General features: G+C 46.7%; 1 protein-coding gene across 1 annotated transcript in view; it reads left to right on the forward strand.

The window, feature by feature from the left end:
- XKR8 (XK related 8) overlaps nucleotides 1-13,914 on the forward strand; it is a 33,384-nt gene extending 19,470 nt beyond the window's left edge. The window contains exon 3 of the mRNA XM_056557293.1: nucleotides 12,221-13,914. Within this exon, the coding sequence (XP_056413268.1) occupies nucleotides 12,221-12,885 (665 nt within the window). The 3' untranslated portion in view covers nucleotides 12,886-13,914. The remainder of the gene's footprint in view (nucleotides 1-12,220) is intronic.
- Nucleotides 13,915-15,049: the final 1,135 nt, after the last annotated feature.

Raw genomic sequence — 15,049 nt, forward strand, 5'->3', positions numbered from 1 at the left:
TGACCACAGACCACTTCTCAATTCCTATGCTTCCTGGCTGATGTTTTGGTCACTTTTTAATGCTGGCGGTGCTTTCACTCTAGTGGTAGCTTGAGATGAAGTCTACAACCCACACAAGATGCTCAGGTAGTGCAGCTCATCCAGGATGGCATATCAATGCGAGCTGTGGCAAGAAGGTTTGCTGTGTGTGTCAGCACAGTATCCAGAGAATGGAAGCTCTACCAGGAGACAAGCCAGTACATCAGAAGGCGTGGAGGAGGCCGTAGGAGGGACACAACCCAGTAGCAGGACCGCTACCTCCGCCTTTATGCAAGGAGGAGCAGGTCCAGAGCCCTGCAAAATGACCTCCAGCAGGCCACAAATGTGCATGTATCCACTCAAACGGTCAGAAACAGACTCCATGTGGGTGGTATGAGGGCCCGACATCCACAGGTGGGGGTTGTGCTTACAGCCCAACAACATGCAGGACATTTGGCATTTGCCAGAGAACGCCAAGATTGGCAAATTCGCCACTGGCACCCTGAGCTCTTCACAGATGTAAGCAGGTTCACACTGAGCACGTGAGAGTCTGGAGACGCCGTGGAGAACATCCTCCAGCATGACCGGTTTGGCAGTGGGTCAGTAATGGTGTGGGGTGGCATTTCTTTAGGGGGCTGCACAGCCCTCCATGTGCTTGCCAGAGTTAGCCTGACTGCCATTAGGTACCGAGATAAGATCCTCAGACCCCTTGTGTGACCATATGCTGGTGCGGTTAGCCCTGGGTTCCTCGTAATGCAAGACAATGCTGGACCTCATGTGGCTGGAGTGTGTCAGCAGTTCCCGCAGGAGGAAGGCATTGATGCTATGGACTGGCCCACCCGTTCCAAAGACCTGAATCCGATTAAGCACATCTGGGACATCATGTCTCGCTCCATCCACCAACGCCACGTTACACCACAGACTTTCCAGGAGCATGCCTAGGCGCTGTAGGGAGGTCATACGGGCACATGGAGGCCACACACACTACTAACTCACATTTTGACTTGTTTTAAGGACATTACATCAAAGTTGCATCAGCCTGTAGTGTGGTTTTCCACTTTGATTTTGAGTGTGACTCCATATCCAGACCTCTATTTTTGTGTGATTTTGTTGTCAGCACATTCAACTATGAAAAGACAAAGGTACAGGGTGGCCCATTTATATGGATACACCTTAATAAAATGGAAATGGGTGTTGATATTAACTTCCTGTTTGTGGCACATTATTATATGTGAGGGGGGAAACTTTTCAAGATGGGTGGTGACCATGGCGGCCATTTTGAATCCAACTTTTGTTTTTTCAATAAGAAGAGGATTATGTGACACATCAAACTTATTGGGAATTTCACAAGAAAAACAATGATGTGCTTGGTTTTAACGTAACTTTATTCTTTCATGAGTTATTTACACGTTTCTGACCCCTTATAAAATGTGTTCAATATGCTGCCCATTGTGTTGGCTTGTCAATGCAACCCTCTTCTCCCACTCTTCACACACTGATAGCAACACCGCAGGAGAAATGCTAGCACAGGCTTCCAGTATCCGTAGTTTCAGGTGCTGCACATCTCATATCTTCACAGCATAGACAATTGCCTTCAGATGACCCCAAAGATAAAAGTCTAAGGGGGTCAGATCGGGAGACCTTGGGGGCCATTCAACTGGCCCACAACAACCAATCCACTTTCCAGGAAACTGTTCATCTAGGAATGCTTGGACCTGACACCCATAATGTGGTGGTGTACCATCTTATACGAGATGTGCAGCACCTGAAACTACGGATACTGGAAGCCTGTGCTGGCATTTCTCCTGCGGTGTTGCTATCAGTGTGTGAATAGTGGGATTGCATTGACAATCCATCACAAAGGGCAGCACATTGAACACATTTTATAAGTGGTCAGAAACTTGTAAATAACTCATGAAAGAATAAAGTTACGTTAAAACCAAACACATCATTGTTTTTTCTGGTGAAATTCCCAATAAGTTTGATGTGTCACATGACCCTCATCCTATTGAAAAAAACAAAAGTTGGATTCAAAATAGCCGACTTCAAAATGGCCACCATGGTCACCACCCATCTTGAAAAGTTTCCCCCCTCACAAATACTAATGTGCCACAAACAGGAAGTTAATATCACCAACCATTCCCATTTTATGAAGGTGTATCCATATAAATGGCCCACCCTGTATTTCATACGATTAGTTCATTCATTCAGATCTAGGATGTGTTATCTTAGTGTTCCCTTTTATTTTTTGGAGCAGTGTAAATTAGAGATGAGCAGAGTTACAGTGATTCGATTCATCACGAACCTCGCGGCTCGGCGTTTGCTGACTTTAGCCTGCATAAATTAGTTCAGCTTTCAGGTGCTCAAGTGTGTTGGAAAAGGTGGATACAATCTTAGTAGACTCTCTCCTAGGACTGTATCCACCTTTTCCCACCCACCGGAGCACCTGAAAGCTGAACTAATTTATACAGGCTAAAGTCAGCAACCGCCGAGCAGTTCGTGACAAAGCAAATCACTGTAACTTCGCTGATCTCTAATATTAATGGTCTTGTACAGGTGACGTACAGAGAAAAAAAAAAGTCCAAAATTGTTGCTTTTTGGTTACGTCACATCTAGAGATGAGCGAACTTACAGTAAATTCGATTCGTCACGAACTTCTCGGCTCGGCAGTTGATGACTTATCCTGCGTAAATTAGTTCAGCCTTCAGGTGCTCCGTTGGGCTGGAAAAGGTGGATACATTCCTAGGAAAGAGTCTCCTAGGACTGTATCCACCTTTTCCAGCCCACCGGAGCACCTGAAAGCTGAACTAATTTATGCAGGAAAAGCCATCAACTGCCGAGCCGAGAAGTTCGTGACGAATCAAATTTACTGTAAGTTCGCTCATCTCTAGTCACATCCCCAAAAATGTTTATAAAAAGTAATAAATAAAAAAAAGTCATATATAAACAAAAGTGGTAAAGAAAAAAAATTATAGATCATGGAACAAAAAATTAGCTCTCATAATACTCCATATACAGAAAAATTTGAAATGTATAAGTGGTCAGATTACTGTAATTGTAAACACTTATTTTTTTTTTTTTTAAAGCAGTACAATAATAGAAAGGCATATAAGCATGGGTATCCTTTTAATCGTATTGACCCACAGAAATAAGAGAACATGTCATGGGGGGTTTGGAGCTTTTTATTTATTTATTTATTTATTTAATTTTTTAACCTCTTGGGGACGCAGGGCGTATGCATACAACCTGCATCTCCGATCCTTAAGGACCCAGGACGTACCTGTACGCCCGTGGGAATTCCGGTCCGCTGCTCGCCGGGGGGGACGGGACTGGAATTCCTGCTGAAAATGTTCAGCAGGCATCCCGTGCAAATGATCCCCCTGAAGGTATTAGAGTGAGGTGGGCAGGGGTACCACCCCTCCTATTAGTCGGGCAGGAGCGACCGACCAATAGCAGGGGGGGGGGGGGTTTAATGTTCGGTTCCCCCGCTCTGGCCACCCACGGTAGTCCGGGAGAACTGTCCTGCAAGCGGCAGCGCCAGAGGTCCCTAACCAGCGGCGACGATAGGTGGCAGGAGGTCTCTGGTGCGGCAGCGATGAAATGCGGCTCCCTGGTGGGCTACGTTGTTTAACAACATCTGAAGAGCCACAGTTAGGAGACCACTATACAATGGTCTACAAACTGTAGCCTTTCAGCAGTTGCAAAACTGTAGCCTTTCAGCAGTTGCCGTTTACTGTTTGGGCATGCTGGGATTTGTACTTTTGCAAGATTTAGAGGGGTACAGTTTGGAGATCACCGCGCAGTGGTCTCTAAACTGTGGCCCTCTAGATCTTGCAAAACTACAACTCCCAGCATGCCCAGACAGCAGTGTGCTGTCTGGGCATGCTGGTATTTGTAGTTTTGCAACAGCTGGAGGGCCACAATATGGAGATCACCGCGCAGTGGTCTCTAAACCGTGGCCCTCTAAATCTTGCAAACCTACAACTCCCAGCACCCAGCATGCACAAACAGCAAACGGCTGTGCATGCGGGGAGGTGTAGTTACGTGCCTCCAGCTGTTTCATAATTACAACTCTCAGCATGCCCTTTGGCGATCAGTACATCCTGGGAGTTGTAGTTTGGTAACAGCTGGAGGCACACTGGTTGGAAAATACGGAGTTAGGTAACAGAACCTAACTCAAGGTTTTCCAATCAGTGTGCTTCCAGCTTTTGCAAAACTGCAACTCCCAGCATGCACGGTCTGTCAGTGCATGCTGGGAGTTGTAGTTTTCAGCTGGAGGTTTACACCCCCTCCCCCATGTGAATGGACAGGGTACAATCACATGGTTGGGTTTACAGCGAGTTTCTTGCTTCAAGTTTGAGCTGCGGCAAATTTTCCGCCACAGCTCAAACTCCTAGTGGGAAACTCACCGTAAACCCCTGCCAGTGCGAATGTACCCTAAAAACACTACCACAAAATAAAGGGTAAAACACTACATATACACACGTACACTGTCCCCCCCCCCCCCCCCCCCCCCAATAAAAATGTATCATACGGCAGTGTTTCCATAACGGAGCCTCCAGTTGTTGAAAAAGAACAACTCCCAGCATTGCCGGATAGCCACTGACTGTCCAGGCATGCGGGGAGCTGGAGGCACCCTGTTTTGGGAATCACTGGCGTAGAATATTTTTGGTAGCGGAGGCAATTGGAAGGCCCTATTCACATGGCAGAATTTCTGCTCATCCGCCCCCCCCCCCCCAATTCCGCTTTTGAGGATTTTGTGCTGGATTGTTGCCAAATCCAAGCGGAAATTCTGCATTAGTGTGAATAGGAGTGTGAACTCCCATAGAAGTATATTAAGCTTTCATTTGAGTAGGAATTCCTCAAGCGGAATTCCACAGTGTGAATAGGGCCTGACGCTTTCATATGGATCCGCCCCTATGCGCATGGGACTCTCTCACTTCGTAGCCCTGTCGTATTTCAAGAAATTGCGGTAGAAATTGCGTTACAAATTCTGGGAGACTTTTTCTCCTTTTACCCCGTATGAAAAGGAAAAGTTTGGGTCTACACCAGCCTGTTACATTTTTTTTTTTACACTAACATGCTGGTGTTGCACTGTACTTTTCATTTTCATAAGATGTAAAAGGGAAAAAAAAAGACCCCCAAAATTTGTAACGTACATGTGACCCCATTTTGGAAACTACACCCCTCATGTAATGTAATAAGGGGTACAGTGAGCATCTACGCCTCACAGATGTCTGATAGATTTTTTGGAACAGTGGTCCGTGAAAATGAAAAATGTAATTTTTTATGTGCACAGCCTACTGTTCCAAAGATCTGTCAAACGCCAGTGGGGTGTAAATGCTCACTGCACCCCTTTTTAAATTCTGTGGGGGTTGTAGTTTTCAAAATGGGGTCATGTGTGTGTGTGGTGGGTCCACTGTTTTGGCACCATGGGGGCGTTGTAAATGCACATGGCCCCCGACTTCCATTCCAAAGGAATTCTCTCTCCAAAAGCTCAATGGCGCTCCTTCTCTTCTGAGCATTGTAGTTCGCCCGCAGACACTTGATGTCCACATATGGGGTATTTTCATACTCAGAAGAAAGATGTGTAAAGGCGTTACAAATTTTCGGGGGCATTTTCTCCTATTACACCTTGTAAAAAAGGAGATTTTTTTAGTACTCACCTTAATCTTTTTCTTGTAGCCTTCATTGGGGACACAGAGACCATGGATATATGCTCTTGCCACTAGGAAGCACTGAGACTAGGAGAAAAAAAAAGTCAGCTCCTCCCTGGCAGGATATACCCGCCACTGGAAGTGAGGTAATCAGTTTTGTCACAAAGCAGCCAACCAAGAGACAAGTCCGAAGGACCCTAGAAAGGAATCCCGGAGAAACACCCAAGAAGCGGAAAGGCTATCCGGACAAGAATGAAGAAATGGGTGGGTGCTGTGTCCCCCAATGAGGGCTACGAGAAAGAGATTTTATGGTGAGTACGAAAAAAAAATATCTCCTTTTCTCTGTAACTCTTCTATGGGGAACATAGAGACCATGGAACATACCAAAGCAGTCCCTGGGTTGGGAAAAACAACACTAGAGGAAGGGAGTCAGTCGGGAGACTGAACTCCTTCCGGCCGTAAGACACACGGACGAGACCCTGGGCTAAGGTATCCGAGGCCTGGAACTAAGCGTCCGGCAGTTCCCACTGTCCATGAAGATGGACTATGATGCCAAGGAAGGGACCGTCCTTAGAAGAGATTCTAAACCAACAGGCCACAGAGAGAGACAAGAAAGAGCAATGCGGAGACCCGATGGGCCGAACCAACCTGGAAGGAAGTAGGAAACCAACTACGAGAAGTACAGGACAAGACACAGGGAGAGCCTGGTTGGAAACAAAAAAGGAAAAGGGAACGACAAGATAACCCCATACAGCGGACCAGCCAAAACCAGAAAACATGGCCAGAAAACGCCAGGGAGAGCCAAAGGCGAGCCAGTTAAGGTGAAGACCAGAAACTTCAGGAAAAGAGACAGGGACAGTCTCCAGAGAGGCACGGTGCAGAAGATCTGAACCAAAAAGCTGTAGGTGCCAAAAACCACAGTCCCAGGGGCACAGCGTGAGCACCCTGAGAGAAGAGTGGACTCTGAGAGGACGACACACAGGCTGAACAGCGTTAAGGAACCACAAACCCCAAAGTATATGGACCCTGAAGGAGGAAAAGGAAAGTAAGGAGTAACCTGGAAACCCGGAATGGTTGTCATTGAACTGGAGACTCTCAAATCACCAGAAAGTACCCCACCTGTAGGGGGAGCAAAACCAAAAAAACTTAGAATGCCCCGGGAGACATACTGCTATGTCAGGACATGAAGACCTGTGCAAAAAACTCGCCCCACAATGACATCTCGGAGAAGCTTGGGCAGGGGCACTACACGTGCCTGAGACCGCAATCATTACGAAGGCCTGAAGATCGTTCCCAGCAAAAAAACAAAGGCCCAGCCAGGTACCCCACCTATGTAGGGGGAAGTGGGAGATGGCTCCATCCTGGCAGAAGAAAATGCTCAGCGAACTAGTCCCCCTAGAGGTGGGGAAAACAAGGGGAGGTGGAAATGAAACTCTGGCACTAACTGTGCCAAGCTTCCTGATCCCTGTACCCCCTGTGGAAGGGAATTTCCCAAGAGCGCCATGTACCGTAGGAGCAAGGAAATTACGCCCTACGATAATGAATCAAAAGTACTGGGTGGACTTAGCCCCCAGGAACCATGCAAAAACATACCAAGGTACAGAGGAGCCATTTTGTGTCCCCAGAGGGAGCTGAATCCTTGCCACTGGAGCTTGGGAAGATACTAGATACATGACTATACAAGAAGATACATGACTACGAATGCCAGTAAGAAGCACACGCAGCAACCTACAGTGTTGGGAGGAAATATCCCATTGGGGCGAAACCTTAGACCCTGCAAAAAAAAATAAAAATAAGGTGGCAGATGGTGGGCCACAGAGCCATCCTGGCCGATGACTATGGCAACAGAGTAGGCGCCTGAGCCACCCCGTAAAGGAAACCAGGAAGATACCTGGAGGCATGTGGAGCTGAAGAACAGACCGCCCCATCAGGCCTCATGCCAGTAGAAGTGCTCACCTGCCGCAGACCTGCGGAAACAGTCACACAGGAGGGGCAGAAGGCTCTGCATGAGCTGGGTGTCCAGAGCATATGTAAGGACACAGACATTGGTGTACCAAGACTGCCACCACGAAAGGAACCACAGACATACAAATGTCCTGAAGACTGGAAACCAGTCTCAGCACCCAACAGTGTGCCCCAACCATGCCCTGAGAAGACTAACGTTACGCTGTTAGAAAGGGGAACAGAGTGCTGCTGCAAGGTCCCTAGAACCTGCAGGAAACACCCACACCCCATCTCTTGGCGCTACACACCAGAACTGCAGTCGCAAACGCAAGAGATGAGGACAAATGAGGTGCATGAAATATGCAGACAGTCTGACTTACAGGTAGAAAGGTCCAATGAACCCACAGAGTCACTTCGGAACTTTACACTGAAAGTGAGTCACTGGACGTCTGCCGCTGAAGCGGCAAGAATGGGGAAGGTGACCTGGTGGATGAGAAAACTATGCAGACAGTCTGGCTAGGTGGCATAGGAATTGTGGACACACCGGTCTTGTCATACCAGCCCTTATCCATGGAGAGCAGCAGGCATGTGGAGAAGGACCTGGGAAAATAAGGAACCCTGCGAACCACAATGTGGTGCATTGTGAAAGGCCCATGGAGCAACAGGCAGTCGGTTACCTGACCATCCGTCAAGATGTGGGAAGTGTATGGTAGGTGACCCGACCTAGTCGTAAACCATACAGACTACCGCCTGGCTGACTGGTATAGGGTTCCTGAAAGCACAGGGTCACTTCTGTGAAATCTCCACTGAAAGTGGGGTACTGGAGTGCAGTCAATCCGATGGGTGATCCGCAAGCAGATGAATGACTGACTGACTGACATCAGACATTGTGTACCTGCTTGGGAGCATCTTCCAGATTCCTCCCCCAGCAGGGAGGTACAGGAAACCCCAGCCATGCATGCAGTAGCCCAGGGTTGGGAGACCGATTGCATCGGAAACCGTGCAGACAACGGTCTGGCTGAACGAGTACACCTCCAGGTGCTGGCGAAAAGGGAACAACCGTCTTATAGCTTATCACTGTGCCCCCTTTGTCGCAGGTGGGAGGACAGGGAGGTCTAGGAGCAATGGATAGAATCACCGCCCCCCTGGGAGATCAGGGGAGGCTGAGGATGGATGGTATCCCCCGTCACCTCATAAAGGGTCCATAGGACATGTCAGGACACTTCTTCGGACACTGCACACTAGCATTGGGGTACCGGAACTCCAGTCGCAGAGCCACCAGGCATGTGAGAAATGACAGGTGGCGGAGGAACCACGCAGACCACTGTCTGGCTTAATGGTTTGTAAGAGGGGTATCAGAACATTAATCGCTGATGCGGCAGCTATGAGATCGGTGACCTGTGGAGGAGGGAATCATAGTGTATGCACACGCCAAGAACCCTCCCCAGATGGTTGACCAGCGGAGGAGGAAACCATCGCTTCAGATGCCAGTACCCTCCCATGAATAAAAGCCACATGGCAGAGTCCCTACAGAGGAAGAACCCCGAAGCCAGCAGATATTAATCTGATAAAAACAGATATTACGCAAATAACTGTAATAGCTAGAGATGAGCGAAGTTACAGTACTTTGATTCTGCACGAACCTTGCGGCTCAGCGGTTGCTGACTTAGGAGTAGGAGCTCCTAGGACTGTATCCCTCTTTTCCAGCTCACTGGAGCACCTGAAAGCTGAACTAATTTATGCAGGCAAAAGTCAGCAACCGCCGAGCCACAAGGTTCGTGCAAAATCGAAGTACAGTGGTCCCTCAACATACGATGGTAATTCGTTTCAAACGACCCATCGTTTGTCGAATCCATCGTATGTTGAGGGATTCGTGCAAAGTATAGGAAGTTATACTCCCCTGTCCCCGCCGCTCCGGACATTGTCCTCACCGTTCCCGATGCTGTCCCAGGGGCTCCCAATGCTGTCCCGCTGTTCCGGCTTACCTATCCCCGCTGCTCCGGGTCCACTTCGGGACCCTCCGGTGTCTTCCGCATCTTCTCCAGGGTCCGGGCCTCGCTTTCTGGTGACGTTATTACGCTGCTGCGCCGGCACGACGTGCGTAGCGACATAACGCTGGAAAGCGAGGCCCGGACCCTGGACAAGATGCAGAAGACGCCGGAGGATCCCGAAGTGGACCCGGAGCAGCGGGGATAGGTAAGCGAACCTGTCCGGGATGCTTAAACTGCTATCCGACAGCAGCTTAAGCATTTTGCGCTGTCGGATAGCAGTTAATGCGATGGCCCCGACATATAAAAGCATCGTATGTCGATTTGATCATATGTCGGGGCCATCGCATGTCGGGGGGTTACTGTACTGTAACTTCGCTCATCTCTAGTAATAGCTATGGGCTGCCACAAGAGGGAGCCCACAAAGGCACAATACAACTAATAGCCACTAGAGGGCTCAGTCAAAGAGATCAGGGGAAGACATTTTTTTTTTTTTTTTTTTTCCTTCTTTCAATAAATCTGGTGTGGGTTCCTTGCGCTTAGAGCATTAGCCCCCAAGCCCAAACCTGGACACGCTTCGGGGGAAAGGAGGGAGGTGGTGGAGCTAAACACAGCCAGAGAGGCGCATAAATGCGCTGATCCATGCCCGTCAGGAACGGGAGAAGGGGAACTACGGGTGTCCTGTGAGACACCCTGGGAGAAGGGCTCTCCCTCCAGTAAAGTAACGCTCATCTCCCTCCAGTAAAGTAAAGCTCATCGCTGCTGGGGCAGAGGGGAAGGAGCATTCGCAGCTGCGGAAGCATCCGAAGGCTGCGAAAAGCACCACCGGCACTCTCTGTGTTGGTGCCTAAACAGTTAAACAGGTGCTCCGGCCACTCGCCGCACAGCTGCTCTAAGCCAGCCTGCGGCGATAGTGAGCGCAGGCAGCCATGAACTAAGCAGGAGCGGTGAGCAGCACGCCGTAGAAGCACCTGCCACTCTGGCCGGGAGAGCGAGCAGCGTTGCCCGGCTAGATAGACAGGCTTCCGCTGAGCCGGAGGAGGCCTTGGCCCTGAATCGGAGTCAGAGGAGCGAGACAGCCTCTGACATCCCATGTTGTAATAACAACCCTGGCAGCACCCTAAGCCTGGAGGGCTTGCTGCGGGGAGGATGGGCTGAGCTAAGCCCCGTTCATGAGAGGCGCAGAAAGGCACTGAGCTTTCCCTGTCCGGCGCTCACAAGACAGCGCCGACAGAGGGGGAGAGTGTCCTCCCTCAGCTAACCTACAGATTCCCGCGCAGAGCATGGGGAGAAGGGGGCGGAGCTACCTGCTGCCATTATGGATCCTGAAAAGTTGTCAAACACCTTGTTACATTCCTTGATAGGTGTAATTTCCAAAATAGTATGCCATGTGGGGGATTTTTTTTTTCTGTTCTGGCACCATGGGGGCTTCCTAACTGAGACATGTCCCCCAAAAAATTTCAGCTAAATTCACTCTCCAAAATCCCATTGTCACTCCTTCCCTTCTGAGCCCTCTACTGGGCCTGCAGAACACTTCACATCCACATATGAGGTATTTCCTCACTCAAGAGAAATTGGGCTACAAATTTTGGGGGGTTGGGGGATTTCTCTCCTTTTACCCCTTGTAATGGCTCTACAAGAACATGCAAGTGTAAAAATTACGATTTTGAAATTTCTCCAGCATTTTGCTGCTATACCTGTGAAACACCTAAAGGGTTAAACTTTCTGAACGTCATTTTGAATACTTTGAGGGGTGCAGTTTCTATAATGGGGTCATTTATGGGGTATTTCTCACAGAAAGGCCCCTCAAATCCACTTTAAGCTAATTTTCCACTTTTTTTTTCTGGCTTTTTTTGAAAACTGCCACTGCAGTTTATGAGCCAAAGTCAGAAGTGGATCCATAAGTATAAGAAGTATATGTTCTTCCTTTTGAATACACTTCTGACTTTGGCTCAAAAACTGGTAGAAAAAAAAAAAACAAGTGGAAACTTAGCCTTAAACTTAACTAGTCCCTGAAAAATTCTGATTTAGAATTTTTCGTGAAAATTTTGAAAATTGCTGCTAAACTTTGAAGCCCTCTGTCTTCAAAAAGTAAAAACATGTCAACTTTATGATGCCAGCATAAAGTAGACATATTCTATTTGTGATCAATATATAATTTGGAATATCCATTTTCCTTACAAGCAGAAAGTTTAAAAGTTAGAAAAATGTAAAATTTTCAAAATTTTCATGAAATTTTTGTATTTTCCACCAAGAAAGGATGCAAGTAACGGCAAAAATTTACCACTATGTTAAAGTAGAATGTCACGAAAAAACTGTGTCAGAATTGCATAAAAGGGATGGAGTCCGAGTCCCTAAAGGGTTAAATATATATTTACATACACACACTTCTCTGGGGGGGGGGGGGGGGGGGGAGAGGGAGAGATTGGGAAAGGTGTGCAAAGGTAAAAATTCACTAAGTTGCAGTACTGTACTAATCTGTTTACCAAATGGGCAATCTAGGCCAAAGAGAGGGAGTGTGGGCAAGTAGGGTTTTCTTGGAAACATCTCAAAGCACAGTACCATTAAATTAACTTTATTTTGCAGAGTTTAACACTCCTATTTGTTTTCTAGATTTCAGCATCTCAATATCCTTTATCTGTATCAGCTGGGCAATTTTAGACTACCACCAATCACTGAGAATGTCCCTGAAGATAAAACGGAAGCTAAGCAACTTCTCTTCAGCCGTCTACTACTCCTGGAACTTCTGCCTCATTTCATCACGCATCCTGTGCATAACACTCTTTACAGTTGTTTTCCATTGGTTAATTGCTCTGCACTTTCTTGGCATTTGGCTTGTTTTCTTTTCATGGGCCTTTCTCCAGAAGACAACATTTATGAAGCACAAACACCTAGAAATTGTCTACAGGGCTACAGTGGCCATAATTCTTTACTTCTCCTGGTTTAACATTGCTGATAGGAGAACAGTCTACAGGAGTATTTTCTACCATGGATTTATTATCTTAGACAGTGTGATCCTTATTGTCTCTTGGAAAATAAATAAGTTTCCATCCATTTTGGATGAGTATGAAACACATATTATTGTAACTAACATAGTATTTATTACTGTAGGTCTTTGTTTGAGGTTGCTTTATTACCATTGTCTACACCCCAATGTTTGCAGTGAGACAAAACAGTATTTTGATGTACCAGATGGCACAAATATGTTTCTGACAAAACTTAAGACTAGGAAAATGACTAATTATAGAATGGCATATTTAGCTCTGCAATTATCCTAGGAAAGCTGGTCTTTTCCACTTATGCCTTTATGAAATAGATGCAGAAAATGTTACCCATGGGGGAGTATATGGAGGGAAAAAATGCGTTTCACTTTATTAATGTCATGTGCCAAAATTTCCCTTTTTTCCCCTCCTCTCAGGTCGACACTTTCAGCTAGTTTTCTAAAGAGTAGTTGTGGTTTTTAATCTTTGCACAGTCCTTTTTGAAAATTGTTTACCGTTTTTGGTACCTTTTCACTTTTAACAGAGATAAAATAAGGAAACCGCTAACATGTATAAAGCCCTTTCATTAAGATGGGGTTAAACGCAAAAAGAAAAATTTTTTTTTTTTTTTTTAGAGAGGATGGAAAAATAGTAAATGAGGGCCGTTGTGATCGTAGGCATGCTGTGGCTTTTCAGATCTACAGCAAGCTCTGTTGCAAAAATTCTGTAAAAACAGCACATTTTATTTATCGTAATGCAACAACAACAAAAAAAACCTACTAAATTAGCATGTAACACATTTGATTATTTCCATTCTGAAATTATCCTCCTTTAAAAAGTATGTTACAATGTGTCTCTGGTTGCATCACATTAGTCTTCTGGTACTTCTCAGAAATTCTGTGGTTAGCAACAGCAGGTGCAACTTGATGTTCAGTACAACACTATCCCCTATTGACATACGGTAGTTGTGAATGTAGTGCACATACGTCTATACTAACTTATAACACTAGTAAACATGAAAAAACATGAATGTGCACACGACCACCTACAGTAAAATATAAAAGGTCAGATGTCAAACTGCTTGTTGAATTGTTTGACTACCAGAAAAACCATTGCAAGGACTTGCTCAAATAAATGTAGAAGATAACCTACATATGCAGACCAATAGTACACAATAGTATTAAAATTCTTAGTCACACATTAAAAGGGTCTTTCGTCATACAGTGTTATGGCATATCCCTATAATGACCTCTGTGACCCATTTTTTCCCCTGCATATCACTTCTGTCTCACTGTTGTGTTGGAAATGGAAAAGATAGCTACACTTTACCGTATTTACCGTAGTTTACCGTAGTTTTACTGCGGTACCCTACAAAGCAGTCACTGTGTACAGCAAAGCCTTAAATGAGCTGCCGCTCTCATCCAGTATATGGCTCCCGCCTACTGAAGACTTGTAAGGGTCATGGTTCACACATCCCTATAGATTAGTGTGTGGTGGCTTATCTATCTTATTTATTACTATACAATAGTCAGTAGCTGTGAATACTGCAAGTATTTATGTGAATGTAATTCATTTAAATATGGTGTTGGGTCACAGTGGTTGGACCCTCGCGATCTCACACTTCTCTCCTATAGGTTGTATAGGGGATACATTGTCTAAAATAGACGGTCCCTTAAAATGTGAAACTGATCACTTTTCTGGAAGCATCCACAAGTTCTACTATAACGTTGCTGCTTATATGTGAATAGTTGTGAAAAGTGCCTCATCAAAAGCTAGAAAAATGATTGTATACTTATGTATGGATACGTGATACCGTATTTATCGGGGTATACCACGCACCGGCCTATAACATGCACCCTCATTTTACCAAGGATATTTGGGTATAAAAAAGTTTTTTACCCAAATATCCCTGGTAAAATGAGGGTGCATGTGTATACCCCGATACACTGTTTCTGACCCCGCAGAAGCCCCCAGGAAAGGCAGGGGGAGAGAGGCCGTCGCTGCCCGCTTCTCTCCCCCTGCCTTTCCTGGGGTCTAGAGCCCTGCTGCCACCGCTTCTCTCCCCCTGGCTTTCGGCGCCGCTGCCCCATTGCCTCCCCCCATCCCCGGTTGTAAAATTACCTGTTGCTGGGGTCGGGTCCGCGCTGCTTCTGGCTCCGGTGCCGGTCTCCTGCGTTGTTGCTATGCGCGGCGTAATGATGAGTGATGTCTTCAATGCGACGTCACTTGTCATTACGCCGCGCATAGCAACGACGCAGGAGACCGGCACCGGAGCCAGAAGCAGCGCGGACCCGACCCCAGCAACAGGTAATTATACAACTGGGGATGGGGGGAGGCAATGGGGCAGCGGAGTCGGCAGTCTCTGGACCCCAGGATAGGCAGGGGCAGAGAAGCCGGCAGGTCTCTGGACCTGCAAAAGCTGCTGCAGTTCATTGATTTAAAGCGCCCGCTTTAAATCATT

The sequence above is a fragment of the Hyla sarda genome, chromosome 2 (assembly GCF_029499605.1).
Source record: "Hyla sarda isolate aHylSar1 chromosome 2, aHylSar1.hap1, whole genome shotgun sequence".
In the NCBI taxonomy this organism is placed as follows: domain Eukaryota; kingdom Metazoa; phylum Chordata; class Amphibia; order Anura; family Hylidae; genus Hyla; species Hyla sarda.